General features: G+C 45.7%; 1 protein-coding gene across 1 annotated transcript in view; it reads right to left on the bottom strand.

Annotated features, from left to right (window-relative positions):
* FBLN2 (fibulin 2) overlaps positions 1 to 27,164 on the bottom strand; it is a 116,720-nt gene extending 89,556 nt beyond the window's left edge. Inside the window, exon 1 of the mRNA XM_066614424.1 lies at positions 25,781 to 27,164. Coding sequence (XP_066470521.1) covers positions 25,781 to 27,149 — 1,369 coding nt within the window. The 5' untranslated portion in view covers positions 27,150 to 27,164. The remainder of the gene's footprint in view (positions 1 to 25,780) is intronic.
* Positions 27,165 to 27,404: the final 240 nt, after the last annotated feature.

Raw genomic sequence — 27,404 nt, 5'->3', positions numbered from 1 at the left:
CATTGCGAGAAGAAGTAATGATCGTTGGAGCACAAGGAAGCTGGAGCGGTACCCGAGAGACTGGAAGAGTCCACTGGGTCGACCACTGACATGATGGGCGGACGCATTCACACTCGAGCACAATGAGAGGGACTCAAGAGGTCGGGTCACCCAACATTGGTTAACAAAAACACAATTCTTTGAAGAATGGAAGAAATGTTGGGACCTGCGCGGAGGAAGCTAACACTGACATCTCAAGGAACAGGTTGTCTAAGTATCTAAGTAAGTAAGTTCAGCATGTGCACAGCAGAGTTTTCCCTCTATCAAAGAAACATTAATATTTGCATAGTGTTCTTTCTGTTCATTACTATGTTTGGTTGGTTTTCATGAAAGGATTTAGAATCTAGTTGATTTACTGAAAGTTTCCCTTGTTCCATTGCTAGACTGATGGGCAGCCCAATCCTATGCTGTCCGGAGTGCAGGGCTGCAGCATCGCCAAAAATGGCTGCTGCAGCACCATGAGCACTAACTGGGCAGCACCAGCAGCTCCTCAGGAGAAGGGAGCTTCTTGCCAGCCTCCTCCCCACCCTCTCCTCATCTCTCTCTGCCCTGTAACACCTCCTGCTCCCTGCCGCCCCCCACACCTCCACCTACCTCTCCACCGTCCGGTGGTTCGGGCGACCGTGGAGCAGCGGTGATCCACTGGTGCTAGCCCATGCCATTCAGTGCTAAGCTAGCTCAGGCGCTGGACTGGCACTGAGGGCTGCTTACGGTGCGTTTGCAACAGTGTTCACCAGTGGTAAGCCAGTGCACACTGTTTAGGATTGGGCCCTGCAAGTGGTCTGTTAGCATCATCATCCAAAAAACAAGACTAATGGCACTAGAGTGGCATTTTCATAGCTGATCCACACTTACAATACTCTTTTCTCCTCAAGGCCATCAGAGCCTTGGTGGAACATAGTTCAGGAGTAGTGTAAGATCATTTTGTCTGGGCAGTGTAACTCCTGCAGGCCCTTGTAAATTTCCTATAATCAGCCCTTTGCAAGCACTCTTTTGCAATGCATACACATGTTGGTTTTGGGGGAAGGGGGTCAGAGGTAACCCCCACCAGGAGAAATGGAAAAATGCTGATGCAACACGTGAATAATCTCCATGCAATATTGTTTCAGCATCAGATCTTTGGATTGATGATCATTTAAGATGTTTTAATTCATTTCAGGATCTCTACAGCGACTGGCTTCCCTTGAGGCTGATGAAGGAAGTTGTCTAGTTTTAACAAAAACAAACGAAAAACAGCCAAGCTGATTTTAAAACAAAAAGAGCCATTTTCTTCCATTCATTCTCAATCATGAATACACTTTTAGGCATCACATTTAAACAAATTCCAGTGCAATTGATTAACAGTTTTGAGTTTCATTTCAATGATGCGGTTACATCTCAGTGCACCAGCTAGGCCCAAGCTGAAGCTGTGCCTGAAGTGGAACCAAATGCCCACGCTTCCTTTTTTCCACTTTCTTCTGCATGCATGTCAGCTCATATGCCCATTCCACACACACACCCCGCCTTCTCTGATGCCTCACCACAGGCAAAGGAAGCTATGCTCTTCCTTTCCTGGCTGTTGTTTTAAACAAGCTGCATGGAGGCAACAGAAAATGGCCCTGGAAGACTTCATTGTCTACTCTGAGGCTCTTCCTGGTCAGGCTCTGTAAAAATGTAGAGCTAGGAAGGGAACAGCATTGTCACAGTGACTAAGGACAACATAGGCCACCACAGCTTCATCTCCCTCAGAGCGCAATCCAGAGCACTTTCTGAGTCAGCACAGGCCCCAATGTAGGGAGTTGGCTGGGCTGGCATGGAGGCCCCATCACTTTAGAAGTGATTAATCCAGCCCCCGATGGGGTAAGTTTGTGCTGGTCCAGGCAGTCTGATGTACAGGGTGGAAGAGGGTGGCAGGATAGAGGAATGGAGGTGAGGAGGGGGCGTTTGGGACAGAGGTGGTGGAATGGGTTGCAAATCAGGCCTGGGAAGGGGCAGAATCAGCCAGGGAGGTCAGGCTCAATCCTAACCGCTGTGCCTGGCCAGAGCAGCCTTACATGGGCTGCTTGGATTCACAACAGCTGAACAACTGGTGTAGATCTAAGTAGCCCCATAGGGGTGGCTGGGGCTTGACATGGGGTAAGGGGAAAAATATCCCCTTACTCCGAGGTGACCTTCAGGCTGGACCTAATCTGCACTAAGTACAGTGAAGGCAGTCAGCCTCCCTGTTCCAGCGCAGGTTAGGATTGGGCTGACACTCTCCCAAAAAGAAGAAAAATGTAGGAGAAGAGAGTCATGGCAGTAGCGGGGTTGGAAAAAGAGGTAGGCTACCACCATAATACAGGTTGAGACTAATTATTTGTGTGGGTTCCATTCCAAGCACTCACTGGATGGCAAAAAACACACTATAGCAAATCCATTTAAAAAACAAAGTTACTTTGCTCCTTTGATTTAAAAATAGCCTTGCTGACCTTTGTGATATAAGAGTCATTAACAAGACAAGCCATCAATCAGTCCTCCTCCAAGAGCTTACAAAGAGCTGAGAGCTTACACTCAGCCCCTCCCTTCACCAATGCAAAGGGATCACCTTTCTTTCACGTGCTCAGGGGGAAGGGAGGGGTCGCCTGGAGAGAGAAGGATTGATGGATTGTCAGCCAACTGTCTCTCTCATTAAGGAGGCTATTGTTAAAGGACCGTTCAGTTTTTTAAACTGATTTTAAAGGGGTGCATTTTTCCCCTTCTCCAGGGATCAGCACATTCCTTCTCATTTGCAGGAGCCATTTGTGTTGAGTCAAATCCGTGTATAAAAAATCCGTGTATAAATAGGCTGGACCTGTAGTCTTCTTTACCCTCACTCCATATCCTATGAAGGAAGGAAAGTGAGACGAACTTGGTGGAAACAAGGAGGGTGAGGAACCAGGGGCAGAGACAAGTTGAGGTGCCGTATAGATGCAAGGTGTAGGGCACTCCCTGCCAGTTCGCTGCCTTCTCCAACCTTGAAGCAATAATTTCATTTGGCCTCATAGGAAGGCCAACCCTGTTACTGCAATCCTATGTATAGGCAAATGGGGGGAAAACACAACCTGGTAATATAACCAGCTGGAGCGTTTGATGATCAAGTGCTGTTGATTTTTAAAAAAGGGTGTTCTCTTTCAGGGAAAAGTATAGGAAATTATGGGAAAACAGTAATAAAACTTGACAGCATTACTTCTGAGATGTTTTATTCTTCTCAGCTTTGTTCTTGGCTTTTGCAGGATGAAAAAATAGGACATATGGCAGTAACTACCCTGTTTTACTTCCCTTGTGGGACCCAAGACTGGAGCAGTATTAAAGTACAATGCAGGGAACTGTATAAAGAAAAAGTCAGTCTATTCTCCCTCCCCTTTGGTTGTAAAAGGGTAATTAATTTATGCCTCCTGAGCTGAGTAGCTACTTGTACTTCACACTCAATGTTCCCAACAAACCCTTATGGAATGTCCTCATTAGCATTTTTCTCCGGGAACTGCAAGAGGGCTAATGTATTCCTAGGGAAAAAAGGATGGGTCTGGAATATAGGCTGAAGAAAAGAGAAGAATTTAAAGCATTTCCATGAGTGATGTAGCAACACAGACAAGAATCTGAAGGAAAGAAAAGAAAAAGAAAACATTCGGAGTCTTTTTGAAGGCAGAGAAGCAAAAGAAGTAATTTGCACTACCAGACTACACAATTGCAACCAATGCATGAAAGATTGGTTCAGATTAACTTCCTTTCCAAATGCTAATCTAACATGAGCAAAGCAAAGGGGCATTAAAAAAAGGTAAACCTTCTCAAATATGGCTACAAAGGCACGCAGACAGAATGGGGTATGGTTTATAAGAAGAACAAACATAATGGGAAGTGGTGATATAAACAAGGTCAGCAGGCAAAGCATTTTAAACAGGCACAGAATTTTAAAACTTTGAATCACTGAAGAGGAAACTTAAAGCCCAATCTGATCCCATGATCCAGTTACGGACCTACCATAGACATCTATGGGGCAGGCGTGAGCCTCTAGGACCCCACAGAAGCCTCTCTGAGGCTCCCAACGAAGTTGGAAACTGCTTCCGGTTTCCCAGAAGCACAGTTTATAGCATCAAGGAACCTCAGAAATGCTTCCCCAACATGGGCTCAGGTCACTCAGGCTCTGTGAGCCTCAGGGGGGAAGGATTTGCATGTGGGGGGACGACCCGCGGGGGCGTCATCGCGGACCTTTGCCCTGGGCACGGGGCTGGGGAGGTTTGCTGCTGCCATGATCTGTCACTATAAGTCCTCTAATAGCATCATATACATTACTGTGAAAAGTACCCTACCTCAACATAAGCTGTGGTCACCAAGTGAAAAAGTTCATTTCTGCTTAAAAATCAACTAGATCCCAAAGAAAGTGAAGGGCCTTTTCAGTGATGACCTCTAAGCTTTAGAACTTCTTTCCTAGGGAGGCTTGCATGACTGCTACCTTTTACTCCTTCTAGTACCATCAAAACTTAGCTTTTTTTAATGACATTTGGGGTTGGATTATCCATTCCTTATGGGGACAGACAGAGTGGAGGAAGGAGAGAAAAGAGCTGCCTGGAGTGCAGGGCTGCCAGAGTGCCGAAAATGGCTGCCGCAAGACCATAAGCACTATCTGGGCAGCACCGCCAGCTCCTTGGGGGAAGGGAACTTTTGTCCCCTTTTGTCTCCTTCCCCCAGGTAAGGCATGTAGCCCCACAATGGGGCTACTTGATTCTATGGCAACCCTTGGGTCGCCATAGAATCAAGAGCCTCCATGTCGCGCTGACGGCCTGACATGGCAGCCCAGGATTTGGTGGTCCCACCTCCCTCCCACCCCGCTCCCCCCCAGCACACCTCCCCCCCACCCTCTGCCTGCCTTCCCCCCACCCCAGAACACCTCCACCCCATCTCCTCCCATGCCCCACCTACTTTTCCGCTGCTCAGCAATCCACGGGACCACTAGGCAGTGGAGCACCGATGATCCACTGGTGTTAGCCCAGCACCAGCCTTTGTTGAGCTAGCACCAGCGCACTGGTTAGGTTTGGGCCCAAAGGCTGTACACTGTAAACAGTGGAACAACATTTTGGTGTTCAAGACCTGTCTGCTGTGTCCTTCTTACCAGGAAGGAACATAATGTAAATGTTATTCCTTTTTTGGCTCTGATTGTTCAGTTTGGGAGAAGTTATTGCTTATTGCTGCTATTGCTTTTGTTTTACTTTTGTTGATTTTTGAGTTCTTTTGTTGGCTTTATTCTAAGCCACTCTGGGTTGCAAACGAAGCAGGGTAACACTTTTTGTTTAAACTGTCATTCGTGAGAAGGGCAAGCAATATTTTTGCTCCTGTGATATCACAGAGTTTCTGGATCTACCTATGGGCATCAATGTCTCTTATACTCCTGAACAGAAGGCAGTGAAAACTAGAGACTCTGCCCCAGTGTGGCAGTTTGTAAGGGCTCACCTTCGGTATCAACGTGACCATTATAGCTTTGAGTATCTCTCTCACCCGTGAAATGTCACATTGTAACATGCTGTGGTTTGTATTATTTTCTTCCCTTGTTCCTTTTAATTTTCCATTTTTTTAAAAGTTTTTTTGTGTGTGTGTGCAGTATACTGTATTCTGCTAGGCTAATGAAGAAAGCCAATGGGAATGGAAGAAGTCAATTGTTGAAATAACTTTCTGAAAGAACAAACACAAATTTTCAAGTAATCTAAGCCTTTCAGGAAACGAGTCATTAGAACCAAAGAGTGCAAATTGCCCTTTGTTAGTTCAGGTGGGCTAACAGAGACAAAGAAACAAATCAAAGCAAAAGGTTTTGGGAGATAATGAGTCCAATCTACATTCCACTGGAGCCAGTGTTAAAACTGCCAGTGATGCTAAGGGAGATGGATTACTCCTGATGAAATTAGGAGCAGTGCTTGCATTTGTGGAAGGACCCAAAAATATTGTCCTGGCTATTTGCCATGGCATAGCCACAATGCAGCACTTTTTCACTAGGCCAGTCGCAGCTGGTGAAAGGCAATGTGAGCTTTCAAGCTCTGTTCTATGTCAACACTAGTTCTAACACAAGATGTAGCTAATCCAGAAATAACATTTTCTACAAAACTACAGAATGACAGAGGAAGAATTGAGCACTAACCTCTGGAATACATACTTAGACTCTCAAATTTATACACTGTACAACTGTCTCAGCAGAGTAAAACTGGATTCTCAACTACCAGATTGTGGTTATAGTTATCGGCTAAGACTGAACTCCATCATTAAATTTGAAGTCATTGAAGGGACGGGCTCCATTTGAACCAGAATGGAACCAGACTGCTGGCGCATAACATTAAAAAGGTGGCAGAGCAGCTTTTAAACTGATCCCTGGGGGAAGGCCGACAGGAGCCGAGGGGCATCCGGTTCGGGACTCCTCATCCCTATGGGATGAGGATGGGGAGGTTAGAGAACAACAAGACAAAGGCAGGGTAGGAGAAGAAATTGGGAAAGGTAGGGTGATGGGATGTGATAAACGGTTTGGCACAATGAGAGGATGCGGGGACAAAGGAGCGAATAAGCAGCCCATCCTGGGGCATTCCGTGTATAAATGCTTTTATGCGAATGCCCGAAGTCTACGAGCAAAGGTGGGAGAACTGGAATGTCTGGTGACAAGGGAAAACATTGACATAGTGGGCATAACGGAAACCTGGTGGAATGCGGAGAATCAGTGGGATACCGCAATCCCGGGCTATAAACTCTACAGGAGGGACAGGCAGGGGCGTGTTGGAGGTGGGGTGGCCCTTTATGTTAAGGAAGGGATAGAATCCAGCAAAGTAGAGATTGAAGGTGGGTCCGACTCCACCGTAGAATCTCTGTGGGTTAAATTACCAGGCTTGTGCAGCGATGTAATACTGGGGGTGTGCTATCGTCCTCCAGACCAGAAATCTGATGGGGACCTTGAAATAAGGAAACAGATCAGGGAGGTGACAAGGAAGGACAGGGTAGTAATCATGGGGGACTTCAATTATCCTCATATTGACTGGGTCAATTTGTGTTCTGGTCACGATAAGGAAACCGGATTTCTTGACGTGCTAAATGACTGTGGCTTAGATCAGCTAGTCAAGGAGCCCACCAGAGGACAGGTGACTCTGGATTTAATTTTGTGCAGTACGCAGGACCTGGTTAGAGATGTAAACGTTACTGAGCCGTTGGGGAACAGTGATCATGCTGCGATCCGTTTTGACGTGCACGTTGGGGGAAGAATACCAGGCAAATCTCTAACAAAAACCCTTGACTTCCGAAGGGCGGACTTCCCTCAAATGAGGAGGCTGGTTAGAAGGAGGTTGAAAGGGAGGGTAAAAAGAGTCCAGTCTCTCCAGAGTGCATGGAGGCTGCTTAAAACAACAGTAATAGAGGCCCAGCAGAGGTGTATACCGCAAAGAAAGAAGGGTTCCACTAAAACCAGGAGAGTGCCCGCATGGCTAACCAGCCAAGTTAGAGAGGCTGTGAAGGGCAAGGAAGCTTCCTTCCGTAAATGGAAGTCTTGCCCTAATGAAGAGAATAAAAAGGAACATAAACTGTGGCAAAAGAAATGTAAGAAGGTGATAGGGGAGGCCAAGCGAGACTATGAGGAACGCATGGCCAGCAACATTAAGGGGAATAATAAAAGCTTCTTCAAATATGTTAGAAGCAGGAAACCCGCCAGAGCAGCGGTTGGCCCTCTGGATGGTGAGGGAGGGAAAGGGGAGATAAAAGGAGACTTAGAGATGGCAGAGAAATTAAATGAGTTCTTTGCATCTGTCTTCACGGCAGAAGACCTCGGGCAGATACCGCTGCCCAAACGGCCCCTCCTGACCGAGGAGTTAAGTCAGATAGAGGTTAAAAGAGAAGATGTTTCAGACCTCATTGATAAATTAAAGATCAATAAGTCACCGGGCCCTGATGGCATACACCCAAGGGTTATTAAGGAATTGAAGAATGAAGTTGCAGATCTCTTGACTAAGGTATGCAACTTGTCCCTCAAAACGGCCACGATACCAGAAGATTGGAGGATAGCAAATGTCACGCCTATTTTTAAAAAGGGAAAGAGGGGGGACCCGGGAAACTATAGGCCGGTCAGCCTAACATCCATACCGGGTAAGATGGTGGAATGCCTCATCAAAGATAGGATCTCAAAACACATAGACGAACAGGCCTTGCTGAGGGAGAGTCAGCATGGCTTCTGTAAGGGTAAGTCTTGCCTCACGAACCTTATAGAATTCTTTGAAAAGGTCAACAGGCATGTGGATGCGGGAGAACCCGTGGACATTATATATCTGGACTTTCAGAAGGCATTTGACACGGTCCCTCACCAAAGGCTACTGAAAAAACTCCACAGTCAGGGAATTAGAGGACAGGTCCTCTCATGGATTGAGAACTGGTTGGAGGCCAGGAAACAGAGAGTGGGTGTCAATGGGCAATTTTCACAATGGAGAGAGGTGAAAAGCGGTGTGCCCCAAGGATCTGTCCTGGGACCGGTGCTTTTCAACCTCTTCATAAATGACCTGGAGACAGGGTTGAGCAGTGAAGTGGCAAAGTTTGCAGACGACACCAAACTTTTCCGAGTGGTAAAGACCAGAAGTGATTGTGAGGAGCTCCAGAAGGATCTCTCCAGACTGGCAGAATGGGCAGCAAAATGGCAGATGCGCTTCAATGTCAGTAAGTGTAAAGTCATGCACATTGGGGCAAAAAATCAAAACTTTAGATATAGGCTGATGGGTTCTGAGCTGTCTGTGACAGATCAGGAGAGAGATCTTGGGGTGGTGGTGGACAGGTCGATGAAAGTGTCGACCCAATGTGCGGCGGCAGTGAAGAAGGCCAATTCTATGCTTGGGATCATTAGGAAGGGTATTGAGAACAAAACGGCTAATATTATAATGCCGTTGTACAAATCGATGGTAAGGCCACACCTGGAGTATTGTGTCCAGTTCTGGTCGCCGCATCTCAAAAAAGACATAGTGGAAATGGAAAAGGTGCAAAAGAGAGCGACTAAGCTGATTACGGGGCTGGGGCACCTTCCTTATGAGGAAAGGCTACGGCGTTTGGGCCTCTTCAGCCTAGAAAAGAGACGCTTGAGGGGGGACATGATTGAGACATACAAAATTATGCAGGGGATGGACAGAGTGGATAGGGAGATGCTCTTTACACTCTCACATAATACCAGAACCAGGGGACATCCACTAAAATTGAGTGTTGGGCGGGTTAGGACAGACAAAAGAAAATATTTCTTTACTCAGCGCGTGGTCGGTCTGTGGAACTCCTTGCCACAGGATGTGGTGCTGGCGTCTAGCCTAGACGCCTTTAAAAGGGGATTGGACGAGTTTCTGGAGGAAAAATCCATTATGGGGTACAAGCCATGATGTGTATGCGCAACCTCCTGATTTTAGGAATGGGTTAAGTCAGAATGCCAGATGTAGGGGAGAGCACCAGGACGAGGTATCTTGTTATCTGGTGTGCTCCCTGGGGCATTTGGTGGGCCGCTGTGAGATACAGGAAGCTGGACTAGATGGGCCTATGGCCTGATCCAGTGGGGCTGTTCTTATGTTCTTATGTTCTTATGTTCTTATTCATAGCACAATTCTGTCATTTTCTTCGCCATAGCATGCAGCTGCACCAAACAGGCTGCACTGCATACTATGGTGGGTGGAGCCAATCAAGAGGCTTGGGAGGAGTATGGGAAAATATTTTCTCTTACCCCTTCTTAAGCCCCTTGACCTCCAATGGTTCTCTTAGGAGTAATGCCAGCTCTTTAGCTGTTTACTTAAGATTTTCTGGCACAAGTCAGATAAGACAAAGGGGTGCATCAGCTGGCTCCGGGAGAATTAGCATCTGCCCAAGTTGATCGTGCCAGATGCCTCTCCCTCCTGCCTCCAAGACACCCCCTGGTCCAACCTCCAATCTGCTCACCTCACCAATTTACTGATGTTGGTGGGGTTCCTCTTCACCACTACCATGTGTGGGGTCCTCCCCACATCTGAGACAGCAGAATGGATATGCCTTTTACAACAAAGTGTCAACAGCCAACCAGAACACTAGTTCTCGCAGTGGTATGGCACCATAGGATTGGGCCGTAACTCAACCAAATCATGAGCAACGGTCTGGTCCAGAGTTTCTCAACACTGTGGGTTGAAACCCACTACGTGGGTCACAAGCCAATTGCAGGTGGGTCCCCATTTATTTCAATATTTTATTTTCAGTATATTACTTGATGCTACCATGTTATGTGACTGCATTTCCAGAAAGGTAACTTTTAACAGGCTACTATGTATATGCTTTTAATAGTCAGTGGGGCTTACTCCTGGGTAGGTTTGGATAGGATTGTTAAAAAATTTTCCTGCTTGATGTTGTAACTTCCAGCTATGACATCACTTCCAGATTGATGACATCACTTCTGTGGGTCATAAGAACATAAGAACATAAGAACAGCCCCACTGGATCAGGCCATAGGCCCATCTAGTCCAGCTTCCTGTATCTCACAGCGGCCCACCAAATGCCCCAGGGAGCACACCAGATAACAAGAGACCTCATCCTGGTGCTCTCCCAAATGTCCAAAGGTCCTGTACTTTTAACAGTCTACTAAGTACAGTATATGCTTTTAACAATGATAGTCAATGCGGCTTACTTCTGGGTAAGTGTGGATAGGATTGCAGCTTTTGGAATGTTTGGGGAATTTTTTTAAACAGATCAGCAACTGCTTGGGAGGGCTCTTTCTTTTTAAAGTAAATGTGTAAACTTATACTTACTGTAAACTTTTAACTTACATAATTGATTTGATTTTATCATAGCGGAGGTGCTAAGAATTTTCCTGCTTGATGATGTAACTTCCAGCCATGGCATCACTTCCAGTTAATGACACCATATCTGGTGGGTCCCAACATTCTAAAAAGTGGATCCAGGTGCTAAAAGATTTGAGAACCACTTATCTAGTTGGTTTTTGTCACTCAAATGGTGGTCTTCTTGAGGTCAAGAACAAATAGTTTCTGCTGCTCCAAAACAAATATGACTCTTTCATCTTGGAAGACAGGCATGCAGGAAGAGTAGGAACAGAACAGTCTGTGACATGGCTTAAGGCAGTGGTTCTCAAACTTTTTAGCACTGGGACCCACTTTTTAGAATGACAGTCTGTCAGGACCCACAGAAGTGATGTCATCAATCTGGAAGTGATGTCATAGCTGGAAGTTACATCATCAAGCAGGAAAATTTTTAACGATCTGAGACTGCAATCCTATCCAAACCTACCCAGGAGTAAGCCCCACTGACTATTAAAAGCATATACATAGTATCCTGTTAAAAGTAACCTTTCTGGAAATGCAGTCACATACCATGGTAGCATCAAGTAATATACTGAAAATAAAATATTGAAATAAATGGGAACCCACCTGAAATTGGCTTGTGACCCACCTAGTGGGTCCTGACCCACAGTTTGAGAAACACTGGCTTAAGGGGATCTGAAGAACCCCAGAGTAGCTCTAAAACTATATAGAAATAAGTTTGTTCCCCAGTTTGATCAGTCAACAACATAAGTGAATGACAGTGCAATATGTCTATAGCACACTGATTTTAAACTGATTTTGGATATTTGCAGCAAGCCTTCATATAATTCATTTTTAGTGAAGTTGGGAAGACAGGAAAAATTCTCCAATATGAGTTGAAATCCCAGATAAAAACTTACATGATTCAAATAATGAAAACTGAACACCAGAAACTTTTCTTGTTTTTGTTGTTTTTTTTAAAAAAGGCACAAAGCCAGATGGTTAACTAAAGGCATGGGGGAAGCAACCACATCTTTTTTTATTTTTTTGCCAGGAAACTGTTAAGAAGAACAAAAAAATCAACAAGCATTGCTTCCCACTTAGGAGAAATGCAATCATCAGTTTGTGCTTCTGCAATATTTCTGTGAACAGAAAGCCTCCTGATGTAGGCATATTTATGCAGATTATCTTTGTTAGCACAATGTATTGCTGCAGATAAGTTTGTTCTGAACTATCAGTACATAGATAAAATATTCATGGAATTGTTTTAAGGAGCACGTACACCATTTGTGTGTGTGTGTCTGTGTCTGTCTGTAAAAGGGTATAAAAATGACAATAGGGATAAACAGATGTGCAATCCACCAGTGCAACCTTTAGAAGTTGCAATCCTATGAAAATAGGTGATATTTACAGACTTAGGACGAAATCCTAACCAACCTTCCAGCACTGACATAGCTGTGCCACTGTGGTGTGCACTGCATCCTGCAGTGGGAGGCAGTCAAGGGGCTCCTCCTCAAGGTAAGGGCATGTTTGTTATCTTACCTTGGGTCTGCATTGCTGCTATGTCAGTGCTGGATTATTGGTTAGGACTGTGCCCTTATTGTTACAGGCAGATTACAAGCGACCTATAAATCTATCTCATGATTGAGAATTCCTTGGGTATAAGCCCCACTAAATTCAGTGGCACTTAGGCTGGCGCACAATGTCACAAATGTGCTGTAAAGCACACCTGCAACAGTCTGTGCTGGTCCGGCACTGGCTCAGCATGAGCCTGTAGTGAACTAGCACCAGATGGAGGACTGCCACATGGATCTCTGGGCAAGCACCAGGCGGTGGAGTCAGGGCGAGGGGGAGGCATTCTGTGGCAGGGGGAGGGCAGGAGTGGGTGGTGATGCCATATTCTAACCTCCCTCGCTGCCTGGGAGATCTGACACGGTTCTCCTTGAATCTGCGCCCACTCAAGAGCGGGAGCAGATCTGAGGAGACCCACTGGAGCCACCTGGCCATGACATTGGCCACATAGCCCTGGCACTGCTAGGATGCAGTGGTAGCCATTTCGGTGCTGCTGCAGCCCTGGGCACTGGAAAGCCCAGGATTGGGCTGCCTCTGCAGAATAGAAATGCATAGGATTGTGCTACAAATAAGATAGCAGTCTATACGCATAAGAGGCACAACCATCTGGTGTTTATGTTAGGGTGAACTGGGTTCCCGAAGGACTCAGAGCTGCAGTTTGAAGTATGGCCCCCTGGCCAGAACCAACTGCCTGGACCAACTGTCTTCTCATTTTTGTGAGAATTACATTCAAATATTAATTACTATATGTTTAAAGTATAGCTCAAATATTAGATGTGAGTCTCCTCTTCCTGATAAATTTCCAGCAAGATTCCCTGAGGAGTCCCCCTCTGCACTTAGGGAAAAACAACAACAACACAAACCCTATTCACTCATAACTTTAAAACTATGTGAAATTTCAAAGTCCACCATTATTGTTGGAGATTCAGTTTGCAAGCCTAACCAAGTTTCCATCACCGAGGTAAGGCAGTGCAGCTACAAGGTAAGGGAACAAACATTCCCTTACCTTGAGGAGGCCTCCGAGATTGCAACTCAATTTCAGGATGCAGCATATGCCCCATTGGCACAGCTATGTCAGTGCAGGAAAGTTGGTTCGGATTTGGGCCTAGGATGTTCTGCGTGAATTCATAGGAGAATTCAAGGCTCTCCCAGAGTGAATTTATTTGGCCAACAGGATTCACTGCCTTATTCAGTGGCATTAGAGCCAGTTAATGTGGAAATGACTGAGGAATCTCTATTTGTGAGAACAACTAGAAAGGTTAACAACTGGCCCTTTAAAAAGGCTATCTCATTACTTTTGTCAGTGAGGAATGCACAATCACTGTGGCTATCTGGAAGAGAGGCACTACAAGGCACTCCTAGCCTCTCCATTCTCTTGCATTGCAGATGGGGCAAAACAAGTCCACTTTTCCATTCACATTCAGTCTATGTTATTTCAACCTCTGGCTACAGTCTCCTCTCATTCTAGTTACCAAGAAGAAACTCAGCATATGTGTTTAATCAGGAAACACATATGGATGCACTCATATGACTCACTATTTACACCCCCTCTCCCCAATTATAACTACTACCATTACCAGGGACCAATTTGGTTCCACTCCCAACAATGACAAAAGACATTCCCTGTTATGATAAGCTTTTGTAGTTCCTTTGTAATCTGCCTGTTAAAAAAATGCCTGTTAATATCACCTGTTTTCATACAAAAAATATAAAACAAATGCCTGTCTTGGATTTGTGCAGATCTGATTACATGTATGAAGTCTTGTGCGGCTGCTCCGCTCTCATTCAAGTGGAATTCAGTCCATTTATGTGAGTAAAATGGTTTATATAGAGGGGGGGAATGTTTCTCCCCCCTGGATCTAGTTTAAATTACTAATCCTGATTTGATTGCTACTGCTGTTGTTAATATCCGTTTAGAAACTTAAATCCACTTCTACTTTTGAGAAACTTATACAGAACACGCTACACTATGTTAAGAAGAAGGCATTCAGGGCCCAATCCTATTCCATTTTCCATTGCCAGTGCTGCTGGGCCAATGGGGCATGCACTGCATCCTGTGGTGGGGAGACAGTCACAGAGGCCTCCTTGAGGTATGGGAACATTTGTTCCCTTAACTCGGGACTACATTGTGGTTGCACAGGTGCTGGAAAGTTGGATGGGATTGGGCCCTCAGTCTTTCATGGCCTTTAAACAAAGTCAATTTATTTATTTATTTAATGTTTTATTCTAAGTCAATCTATTAGATCATTTAGTTCAGTATTGGCCATGTTCTCAGAGTGGCTCTCTAGGTTTTCAGAGAGGGGACTTTTCCAGCCCTACCTGCCATGGATTAAATGAAAAACCTTCTGCATGAAAAAGCAAGTTCACTGCACAGGTGAAGGAGTCCAGATGACTAGCGGAGACTAGATGGTGCAAAGTTCATTCTTTGGGGGAAGAGGGGGAAATGAGTGTTGGAGTAAATTTACTGGAGGCGAGTTGATTGGGTGGGCTTGGTATCCAGATCCCACTCTGACTTGCACACAGTTTATGATCTTGTACACATCAACTTGCCTTTCTCCAACAGTTTCCAACACTAGTGATCTTTTGGGGAAGCTTGTAAAGAGGACCCATGGGTGATGGCCACGTTGTTGCCTGTTTTCAGCACTTGATTTTCAGAGGTCTACTGTCTCTGAATGTGGAAGTTCCATTTAGTTATAATGTCTGCTAGAAATGGCTTTCATGGGCTGGGCTGGAGCGGGGCAAGAAGAAGAGTCATTAAGAGTCAGAGCTGAGGCTGTAACATTCCCACATTGGGAAGACTTTGGGAAAACTGCCCTTATTCATAAAACAGGACATATGCCTCACATCTTTGATTTAGAAAAAACATGCTGAAAATTAAGATGTCCAGATACAATGGAGGACATAGCACCTATACCTTTAATCATTGTATAGAAGAGGGAATTTTGGCAGGTGCAGCTTTTTTAATCCTTCCATGTTGAGCTGCACCTGCCAAAATTCCCCCCTTTATACAATGGGTATAGGCACTCTGTCCTCCATTGTATCTGGTCACCCTGGTTGAAAATGTAAATCTGTCCAGTCCATGATAGCAAAAAAATACCCATAAATCACCACCATATATGTAGACAACTTTTAAAACTACATTTAAAAGGGAACCAAAGCAAGTCATAGTAGCTGGCTACCTTGGAATGTTGACCGTAATATAATGGGGGGGGGGGGGAGAAGAACTTAATTCTAATGCCTGAAACACTGCAGAGAGCTATTTCTAGATACTGTTAATGTGCAGGTGGAAATGATACTTCTAGTGCCAGGATGTATAACTAGTAGTCTCAATCAGTGTCTGGCTTTTGTACCCACTGACAACACTGCAGTGCACCTCACTCAAAGACACTCCCATTCATTAATATTTTTAGCCAACTGTCTTTAGTTTCCACAAGTGTAACAGCTCCCAAAAGCAAAACAAAATGCCTTTCCAGGGAGTATATGATCCAGACCAGACTGGCATGGAAATAATGTGGGGAAGCAGCAATGTGTGCCCTACCACCAGGCAAGCAGCCCCAGAGTGAACCAGGCCCCCCATGTGAGCCTCTGACCATGCAGAGGCTCAGTTCACATGATTTTCCTCCCTTTTTTTGGAAGGATCATGTTAGCTGGACCTCTGCCTCTGCAGAAGGCCCAGTTCATGCTGATTTCCTGCAACCCCCTGGGCACATTTCTGACCTAATCTCTTTTGTTCAATGATATTTAGCGGATGCCTCACATGATATGCTGCAACTTGTGCTTTGCCTCACTTCATGCCTCAGTATATATGGGGGACACTGGCGGGCCTGGCTATGGGGCAAACAGCGCAAAAGCCCCAGGCGCTGAGGCCAGGCAGCCTGGGGAGGGGCGCTGAGACTGCGTGCCCTCCTCACGTGTTTCACTTTAAAAGAAAACAGAGCTTCCGGCAAGGCTTTTACCAAACCTCGGAGCCTCCATGGGGGGGGGGGAGGGAGGGCTGCTTCCCTCCACCCCCTGAGCTCACTGCCCTCCCAGCCCATCCCTCTGTTGCCACCCCACCTGCTCCTGCTCCACCTGTGTTTCCCTCCGCCCCCACGCACTCCGTCTCTTTAAAAAGTTGCAGCTTCGCCGAGGCTTTTCCAAGCCTCCTTGGGTTGGGGAGGGCAGCTGCTTCCCTCCCCACCTGAGTTTATTGCCCACCCACCCCCAGCCACTGCCTTCCTGTCCCATTGCTCTGTGGCTGCCCCACCTGCTCTGCATTGGGTTTCCCTTTTTAATTTTGCCAGCTGTGCTTTTTCTCCTTTCCCCAAGTTTCCAGCTGGCCCAGGCCAATCACCACTCAGCTTTTTTCTCTTGGAACAGTCTGATCTTGGAAGCTAAGCAGGGTCAGGCCTGGTTAGTACTTGGATGGGAAACCGCTTGGGAATACTGGGTGCTGTAGGCTTATACCATAGTCTTTCCAGTCTGAAGGTTGACAACCAGTACAGACCACTTCACTGGCTGATCCCAGCCAATCCTACCAATAGGAAGGGTATTGAGAACAAAACGGTTAGTATTATAATGCCGTTGTACAAATCGATGGTAAGGCCACACCTGGAGTATTGTGTCCAGTTCTGGTCGCCACATCTCAAAAAAGACATAGTGGAAATGGAAAAGGTGCAAAAGAGAGCGACTAAGATGATTTCGGGGCTGGGGCACCTTCCTTATGAGGAAAGGCTACGGCGTTTGGGCCTCTTCAGCCTAGAAAAGAGACGCTTGAGGGGGGACATGATTGAGACATACAAAATTATGCAGGGGATGGACAGAGTGGATAGGGAGATGCTCTTTACACTCTCACATAATACCAGAACCAGGGGACATCCACTAAAATTGAGTGTTGGGCGGGTTAGGACAGACAAAAGAAAATATTTCTTTACTCAGCGCGTGGTCGGTCTGTGGAACTCCTTGCCACAGGATGTGGTGCTGGCGTCTAGCCTAGACGCCTTTAAAAGGGGATTGGACGAGTTTCTGGAGGAAAAATCCATTATGGGGTACAAGCCATGATGTGTATGCGCAACCTCCTGATTTTAGGAATGGGTTAAGTCAGAATGCCAGATGCAGGGGAGGGCACCAGGATGAGGTTATCTGGTGTGCTCCCTGGGGCATTTGGTGGGCCGCTGTGAGATACAGGAAGCTGGACTAGATGGGCCTATGGCCTGATCCAGTGGGGCTGTTCTTATGTTCAATCAGGAGCTGCCCTCCTTCTGCAGCCCCGCCCCCCCCCAGCCATTCGTTCTCCTTCCACGTGCTGCTGCTGGCTGCTCCTGACTTCTTGGGTCAGCAGAGAGCTGGGTCTACTCAGAAGTATGTTCTATTTTGTTCAATGGGGCTTACTCTCAGGAAAGTGTGGGCAGGATTGCAGCCTTTGTTGGCACAAACTGGAGGGTAGTTTAAAAGGAAACCCTCCTGTTGCAAGTACTGCTTTGCTCAATTGCAAGGGGGACAAGAGAATTGAATTATTTAGCTTTCTCAAAAAAAAAAAACTTATTTATATTAATTTTCTTGTTTGAGAACTGAGTAGTATAGCACCTCCTGGCCATTAATACACACCACTGAGCATTTATAACTTGGGGAGGAGGGAGGCAGAACTGGATTATTTAAAAAAAATTATTTTCTTGTTTGAGAAAATGAACAGTGGCAAAGTCTTGCAGCCACCCCTCCCTGCCAATATTTCTCTACCCAGCGTGTAATTAGTCTGTGGTACTCCTTGCCACAGAAAGTGGTGATGGCATCTTGCCTGGATGCCTTTAAAAGGGGATTGGTCAAATTTCTGGAGGAAAAGTTTATTACAGCTTACAAGTCATAGTAGGTGTGTGCAAGCTCTTGGTTTTAGAGGCAGGCTGCCTCTGATTGCCAGATGCAGGGCACCAGGACACAGGTTGTGCTGTTATCTTGTGTGCTCCCTGAAGCATTTGGTGGACCACTGTGAGATACAGGCAGCTGGACTAGATGGGCCTTTGGCCTGATCGAGATCTTGGGGCTCTTCTTATGTTCTTAATAATAGAAGCCACTAAACTTTCATAATCTTCTGAGAGGCAGGGAATTGGGTGTCTATTATTACACAGTTATTCTGGACTACTGTTAAAAATCATATATGCAGTAAAAAATGAAGACCTGAACTTAATGAGTATTGCTGCTGATCAGGGCCTAGGAGAGGGGGATAAAGGGGGTAATTTGTACCAGGGCCCAGGGTCAGAAAGGGGGCCCAGGAACCAAAGAGGGGGCCCAGATAGTTCTTGGGATATGTTTTCCAATCTCACCCAAACTCACTGCCTGCACATGATGCTGGGGGCACAACCACAGCCATGAAGTGGCAACTGCCGCTACAAGCCATGCACACCAGGCCCAGGAATGCCTCCAAGACCCTCCCTAACAGAATCAAATCTGGGAGGAAACTGGCCTGCTATAGTAGCTTTTTGGCTTTGACAGATAGCCTAGGTACACCACTGATGGGGGAACCATTCCCAGACCCCTCCCCTACCTGCAGAGACCAAAACCCACCGAATCCCTAGTTCAGAGGACCTCCAGAAGTGCCCAGAAGTTTCTTCCAGTCATGCCTGGAGGCTTTCTGAGGCCTGTAGAGGCCACGAGTGGCCTCTCTGGGCCTCAGAAAGCCCCCTGGAGGTGTCAGAAAGGCACTTTCTGAAAGGCACTGAAAACCAGAAGTGCCTTTCCTACACCTTTCAGGAGGTATTCTGCCCGGCCTCAGAAACCCTCCCAGATGCTTCCAGTCGCTTCCAGGATGGATGGCACTTCTAGTCACATCCAGGAGGTCGGGTGGGGCCCTCCAGCATGGATCCGGCACCCATGCTGAGTCAAATCCATGAGTGCCAAACCTGAAGATAAAAGAGGCCTGACCTATTTAGTGATGTGATTTCACACATGTTGCATTACTAGACATTGTCAAAGGCAGAAAAAGAGAAGGTGGACAGTTGCTGCTTTGCTAGCCATGTATCTTTTCCAAAAAGTGTTCTAAATGCCCTAGTGTAGAGCACTACTACCCCTGGGGGCTGGGGATAAGAATAGGCCTTCAGTTTGGCTGTAGTTGTCGTAAGAGGCGACTAAACAGCCACCGGGTAGATGGGATTTGTCAGCCTGGGAATGCAGCTCATCTGAGAGAAGGAAAACTCTGATCCCATACCTCCACTGCCTTGTGGCTACATCCGGTTATGGAAAAGGCTTCAGGAGTCAACCTCGAGGCAAAATCCAGAGCCGGAGTCCCTGAGGCAGTTCATGGCTGAACACAGTCACGTTCTGGCAACTCCTACGACACCGCTGGAACCAACCGTATTGGCCTCTGCCTTTCCATTGGACCATTTCAGCGACATGGAGGGGGGGATTTGCTGCATGGGAAACAGTCTATCCTCCATATCTACTTTACCCAGGCTTCTCGCACTGGAGAGGACACTCTGTTCCAGAACCACCATTCAGAGTGCGATACCATAGTCATCTGAGACTGAAGGATGCCAACATATAGAGCAGTGGTTCTCACACATTTAGCACTGGGACCCACTTTTTAGAATGAGAATCTGTCAGGACCCACCGGAAGTGATGTCATGACCAGAAGTGACATCATCAAGCAGGAAAATTTTTAACAATCCTAGGCTGCAATCCTACCCACACTTACCTAGGAGTAAGTCCCATTGACTATAATTGTTAAAAGAATACACATAGTAGCTTGTTAGAAGTACAGGTCTGTATCATTTCCCCAAATACAGTCACATGCCATGGTAGCATCAAGTCTAATATATTAAAAATAAAATATTGAAATGAACAGGGACCCATCTGAAATTGGCTCACGACCCACCTAGTGGGTCCCGACCCACAGTTTGAGGAACACTGGTGGAGAGAATTCCTAACCTGATGGCTCTCACAGGAAGGGCTAAGCATTGATCCCTATGTAAGAGAAGGAGATTTCAAAAGACAAATTTTCACTTTATATAGTTGCTTGCTGAAAACATTGTGGCCCCAAAGCTACTGCTGTACCCATTTTGTCGTGAATTCAAATTGGATTTTAAAATTCACCAGGAAAAAGACTTATGATAGTTCTGCAAGTAGCTTTTCTAAAACACACACAGACACATACACAAATTCTCACTTACCTTTGTCTGAGCTCTCTAGTAGGTCATGATGTGGCAACTTGCCAAGTGTAACACACACCAGGAATGCATTCCATTTATAGCATTTATTTACTGTACCAAGGAATACATGTTATCTTTTGGCACAAGGAGATTTGACATAGTTCAGGATATTATTTTACCATAGTTTGGAAGTTTCAAGTTGCTGTCTGATTAGGGCAACAATCATGAATGATTAAGTCAGCACTGGCAACCAGGCAAATGAGAAATGAAAGTGCCAGGGCTCTCAGATTGGCAGGAAAGGGAGAGGCAGAGATCCAAATCTTTCAATCGTTAACAACTTATTTTGGGCAACTGCCATCATGATCTGATCTGAGTTCTCATCTTATCAGAGTGGGAACAGGAAAGGATCAGTTTATGGCTTATTGTTATCAAGAAGAAACGCAACAAAAGTCAAGCACCCAAATAATCACTGCTTCCTGGATATTATGTGCTACAGATATTATGTATAGGCACACAAAAAATTAACAGTGCTGAACTTGTGAAAAATATGTTTCATGTTCTAAAGGCAACATTAAATCTGATGGAAAACAAATCAGAAGTATATCATTTATTGTTCTCTGTTTGCATTAGTGGCCTTTGCTTTCATTGAGAACAACACGTACTTTTCAATTAATCTTTACTGCAGCTCTCCAAAACATTCTGTAGCATAGAATGTAAGTGCTTGTGCTAACTTTTGCTCACACTGGATGACTAGAGCTGACCATGATGGCTTACTTCAGTGTGCTTGCAACCACATGGGAAGCTGGTCACTTGTAGTTAGTTGTAAGTAAAGACATTCCTGCTTCATCACACATTAGATTGCTAACCTGATATTCTACAGCACATAACTGGATACTGCAGATAACAGGCAGTTCTGTGCACTCTGCTAAGCTAAGACAGAATAAATTGTCACTTTATACATTGGCCCACTGCAGACTAATGGCAGAACCACTTAGATTCAAGGACACTGGTCAATTGACAATCAGAATTGGTCCATATTTTGCACGAGGGTTATGTTTTGAGGTCAGTGCATAAAGCCAAAATTGTATTTAGTCAAAACTCCCTTAAATCCATATGAACATAAGAACAGCCCCACTGGATCAGGCCATAGGCCCATCTAGTCCAGCTTCCTGTATCTCACAGCGGCCCACCAAATGCCCCAGGGAGCACACCAGATAACGAGACCTCATCCTGGTGCCCTCCCTTGCATCTGGCATTCTGACATAACCCATTTCTAAAATCAGGAGGTTGCGCATACACATCATGGCTTGTACCCCGTAATGGATTTTTCCTCCAGAAACTTGTCCAATCCCCTTTTAAAGGCGTCTAGGCTAGACGCCAGCACCGCATCCTGTGGCAAGGAGTTCCACAGACCGACCACACGCTGAGTAAAGAAATATTTTCTTTTGTCTGTCCTAATCCGCCCAACACTCAATTTTAGTGGATGTCCCCTGGTTCTGGTATTATGTGAGAGTGTAAAGAGCATCTCCCTATCCACTCTGTCCATCCCCTGCATAATTTTGTATGTCTCAATCATGTCCCCCCTCAGGCGTCTCTTTTCTAGGCTGAAGAGGCCCAAACGCCGTAGCCTTTCCTCATAAGGAAGGTGCCCCAGCCCCGTAATCATCTTAGTTGCTCTCTTTTGCACCTTTTCCATTTCCACTATGTCTTTTTTGAGATGCGGCGACCAGAACTGGACACAATACTCCAGGTGTGGCCTTACTATAGATTTGTACAACGGCATTATAATACTAGCCATTTTGTTCTCAATACCCTTCCTAATGATCCCAAGCATAGAATTGGCCTTCTTCACTGCTGCCACACATTGGGTCGATACTTTCATCGACCTGTCCACCACCACCCCAAGATCTCTCTCCTGATCTGTCACAGACAGCTCAGAACCCATCAGCCTATATCTAAAGTTTTGATTTTTTGCCCCAGTGTGCATGACTTTACACTTACTGACACTGAAGCATATCTGCCATTTTGCTGCCCATTCTTCCAGTCTGGAGAGATCCTTCTGGAGCTCCTCACAATCACTTCTGGTCTTCACCACTCGGAAAAGTTTGGTGTCGTCTGCAAACTTAGCCACTTCACTGCTTAACCCTGTCTCCAGGTCATTTATGAAGAGGTTGAAAAGCACCAGTCCCAGGACAGATCCTTGGGGCACACCGCTTTTCACCTCTCTCCATTGTGAAAATTGCCCATTGACACCCACTCTCTGCTTCCTGGCCTCCAACCAGTTCTCAATCCATGAGAGGACCTGTCCTCTAATTCCCTGACTGCGTAGTTTTTTCAGTAGCCTTTGGTGAGGGACCATGTCAAACGCCTTCTGAAAGTCCAGATATATAATGTCCACGGGTTCTCCCACATCCACATGCCTGTTGACCTTTTCAAAGAATTCTATAAGGTTTGTGAGGCAAGACTTACCCTTACAGAAGCCATGCTAACTCTCCCTCAGCAAGGCCTGTTCGTCCAACAAACACATACTGTAAGAACTAAAATCACAATATGAGAAACTCGCAGGAACTGAGACAGAGGGAGCAGCAGCTTCATTCTCTCATTCCAGACTTGTTTCAGGAGCAAGTGTGTGCAAAGGCACACTTGTGTTGACTGTTTGGGCTGAGAACAAACATATGAAGTTGGTCTATGTTAAGACAACCTCTAGCTGGCAGCAATTCTACAATGTCTCAAGTGTTTCCCAGCCCAGTTACCCCTTTAACCGGAGATGCCAGGTAGTGAACCTGAGACCTTCTACATGTGGAATATGGACTCACTAAGCTTGAGCCCCTTCTAAAATTGATATCCTCACCATTTCTTCAAGGCAATTTGTTTTCCTTTGAAACCCAGAGCCACATGGTCTATTGAAGAGGAACCATGACTTGTTTGCAGACCACATGCAGAACATGCAGACCACATGCAGAAGAGGAACATGCAGACCACATCACAGCTTCAATTCTGGCTTCTCCAAGTAGAGAAGGAAGACCCCTCTCTGAAATTGGGCTAGATCATGGGTCAGCCCTCAGGGACTCCCAATCCAGCCCACAGGGAGCACCCAGTCTCTGGCCCATCGGAGATGCTTGGAGCTCGCATTGGCCCGAAACTACCAGTTGTGACCACCAGACACAAGCTACAGGCCAAGTTAGAGCAAAGGCTTTATAGTCTCCATGTGTGTTCTGCCTTTCCCTGGGCATTATTTTAGCCCCTCCCCCCCCACATTGCCTCTGAACAACTTATGTCTCCATGTGGTTCTGGCTTGGTCTGTATGTTTTCACTGTGCAAGAGGTGTGTGGCAAACGGTTCACATTTCTCATCTGGTTCTACATGCCTGCATTATAGCTCTCACGTGTATTATAAATAAACTCAGTAAAATTCATTCATTCATATAGGTTCCATCTCTAATGTATTCATTTATGTAAATTTATTCAAATTTGAAATGTAAACTAATTTTTTTTCCCAGCCCCCAACACAGTGTTAGAGAGATGATGTGGCCCTCCAGCCAAAATATTTTGCCCATCCCTGAGCTAGAGGAACCAATGACAGCACACTATGAAGCAACTTCATGTGGTTTTTCTTTTCATTTATTCTCCCTTAGTGAATTTTAGAGATGGTACACTGCGTCAAACCACTGATTATTCGAATGTTTTTATTACTCTTGAAGAGAGCCAAATATTTTACTGAATTAGGACTTGTTTCCGCATAACTCTGTGACACATAAATTCATGTGTTTTTTAAAAATAAAATCAATACTGTAAAGTGAGAGCTAATATTGAAATGAATATTTTGTTCCTGGGAACCAGCAGAAAGCATCAGGGACTATGAGAAACAGCCTTCAAGAAGATTGGCATTGTAAAGGATGAAAACCTCTGGTCTACCTCTACCAGTTTACCATGTAACAGCCCAATCCTGAGCTGCCTGGAGCTCCCAGGTGCAGCGGCTCCACGGAGGGCTCCCACCGGATCTTGAGCCTCCCACGCTACCGCGGGTGGCTCCTCGGGAGAAGGGGACGTTTGTCCCCTTCCCTCAAGTAAGGGAAGCAGCCCTGCAATGGGGCTGCTCACTTTAGCGGCGACCAAACGGTCGGCACTAAAGTAAGGGCACTTGTGGAGGGCGCACAGCCCTCCACGAGTGCCTTGGATCCTGCGGAACTCAGCTCTGCGGCTCCACCTCCCCCTCCCGACACACCTCCCCCATGCCACTGGCCACACCTCCCCTCTCCCCGGAATGCCTGCCCCACGCCAACAGCCGCGCTCCTGCCTTCTGTTCTGTCCCAGCAGTCCGGGAGACAGCAGAACTGCAGAACCTGGGTGACCGTCGTGCGCTAGCCCAGCACCAGCTGGTGCTGGGCCAGCTCTGGCAGGAGCCCGGTGGTAAGCCCCGCAAACGTGCCTTATGGCACGTTTGCGACTGAGGTCCGCAGTGCAGAGCCGTGCCGCGGACCTCAGGTTTGGGCTCTGACTTCTTGGCCTAGTTGAAGAAGCCATTTTTAACTTATTAAAGATGCCTTTACAGAAGAATGCAGCATTGCAAATTCATGCTTCACATAAATGTCAACAAGCAAATGGGAAGCTGAATTACAGTAAGACGACATAAAGTATAAAAAAAATTCAAATTGCATTGTTATACTTTTTTACTTCCTTTTTAGCTTGGCATATAAATTTGGAGCATTTTTCAATGGGAAATTGCTTGAAAAATCCATAACCTTCTCACTTGCTTGAGATGCTGACAACACTTATTTGTTTAACAAAATAGCCATAATTTAGCATTTTGATCAGTTAAAACTGGTTATAAGCATTTATTTTATTTAAACCTTGACTTTTTCTTGGCATAATCAGACAATGTCTCCAAGCGCACATCTGCCATGAAGATGCATAACTCTGCCCACAATCTATGAATCAAAGTGAAGTGAATAGCAAGACAGAATCATAGATTCTACAGAAAACGGAAAGGTTATTTATGCAACATCTGCCTTTCTCCCCCCTCAAAAAAATAAGGAAATTGAATATATATGCTACAACTATCAAGCACTCACTTGAATAGTTCCACTAAGCTACTGGCCACAAATTCAACACAGAGCTAAACAAACTTCAGCCAACCAGTTCTGACATGTTATAGCCACTACGTCTGAGAAAAAGACTGTAGATGATTTTGAAGATCATATCCCCACAACACCATATAAAATGGTAAGAGCAGGCAAAATCAAGATTCTGCTCTGTATCTTTCAAACGATTCAACATTATGGCTTTCAGTATAAAATCTTACCTTGCGGTACCTTGGAGGACGTATGAACGGAATTGGGATCAGTGCCTTCTTCTGGCTGGTAGTGAAAAAGCGTTTGAGACTGCTTCTGAGATATCCTATTGTTCTCGTCCTTCAATGCAATGGGCGAGGGTAGTGTTGGATTAAACTTGACTTTGGGAAAACGATCTTCATTTTTCTCCTGCAGGGAATTTGGCCCATGTGAATGAGTCATGTTGGATTCCTTTAGGCTTGTTAACTTGTTTTCTTTCTGTTTGTTGTCTTTTTTCAGGTTTAGTTTCACTTTAAAGCGGGCATTTTCTTGCTGTTCATTTCTCTTCCGATTTGCCAGGCTTTTCCTTTCTACCTCTGCCACAGTTTTTGGCATTTCTGTTGTAGCCACAGCTTCCTTCTTTGGAATGCTACTTGAAGTACTCATTTCATGATAAACTTGCTGCCCTTTGAAAGTTGATGCCATGGTTGTATAAAACCTTTCTTCACTCTCTTCAGTGGCATAACTAGTTTCGGGGTGGTGTGTAGGAGCACTTGTGATTGTTGGTACTGGAGCTTCTGTAGGTGTCACAGGATGGGTTACTGAAGGGGAAGTAACAGTGTTTACCAGATAATCATAATCCTCGCTTTGCTCTTGGCCAATGCTCTCTTGCTCTGTATGTGCTGAATAACTGTAGAACTTTTTAGGTGGCTCCATCTGAGTCGTGTCTCCTTCTGGCGCCTCCTGGTCATAACTGTAGGGGTCATCATAGTGTTGCTCTGGCTCTGTGTCTCCTGGTTCCGGTGAGCTTTGGGGATTTAATGTGGATTCATTGCAGTCTGGGAGCAGATAGCACATGAGGTCCCCTCCAGAATTAGGGCAATGGCACACCTTGCATGGAGGCATATGGAATGTGTGTCCTGCTGCATACTTCTGGTCTTCATGCACACAGCCTATTCTTCCACACTGGGGGCACCCATCTGCAGGGAGCACAGCATCAATGCAGTTGGCTGGAAGGTCTGGACATAGCATAAACTGACAGCTGATCTTGCCTCCCCCTTTGGGACATGAGCATTCCGTGCTTCCAAAGTCAACAAAATAAGATTGACCTTCAGGGACTTTGCCATTTATAAACCCAACATTCACACAGTCATAGTACTGGTAGCCTTCACAGGTGCAGCCGTGCTGCTGACAAGAGGCACAGCATTCACCTGGCTCAAGCACTTCCTCAATGCAATTTTCCAGTTGCTTACACTCCACACCTGTGCAATCCTTCTGGGCCATGGAGACGCCAGTCCAAATAAGCACCAAGAGGACCGCGTTCATGAAACGTAAAGGTGACATTTGGTGCCTCTCCACAATTTTCCTAAACAAATGCGGCAAAAATTCAGCCTTCCTCATCTTTGATTGGATCACCCTTTTTCTCCTTCTGGAATGTCTGTACAAGTCAGCTCCTGGTCAGAAATATTTCCCTGGATTCTCGTTTGCAACTAGAGCCTAGGTTTATGAAAGAGAACTTTGTTAAAGGCTATACTGTGCACATATCCTGTTAAACATGAGAGATACTTTAAAATTGGGATAGAATTCCAACATCTGGAAACCTACATATAGAATTAATCATAAGGTTATCCAAGCTCTATAGGCACCAACTTCCAA

This window comes from Tiliqua scincoides, chromosome 2 (assembly GCF_035046505.1).
Source record: "Tiliqua scincoides isolate rTilSci1 chromosome 2, rTilSci1.hap2, whole genome shotgun sequence".
Taxonomy (NCBI): domain Eukaryota; kingdom Metazoa; phylum Chordata; class Lepidosauria; order Squamata; family Scincidae; genus Tiliqua; species Tiliqua scincoides.
This window is presented reverse-complemented; position numbering and strand designations above follow the sequence as displayed.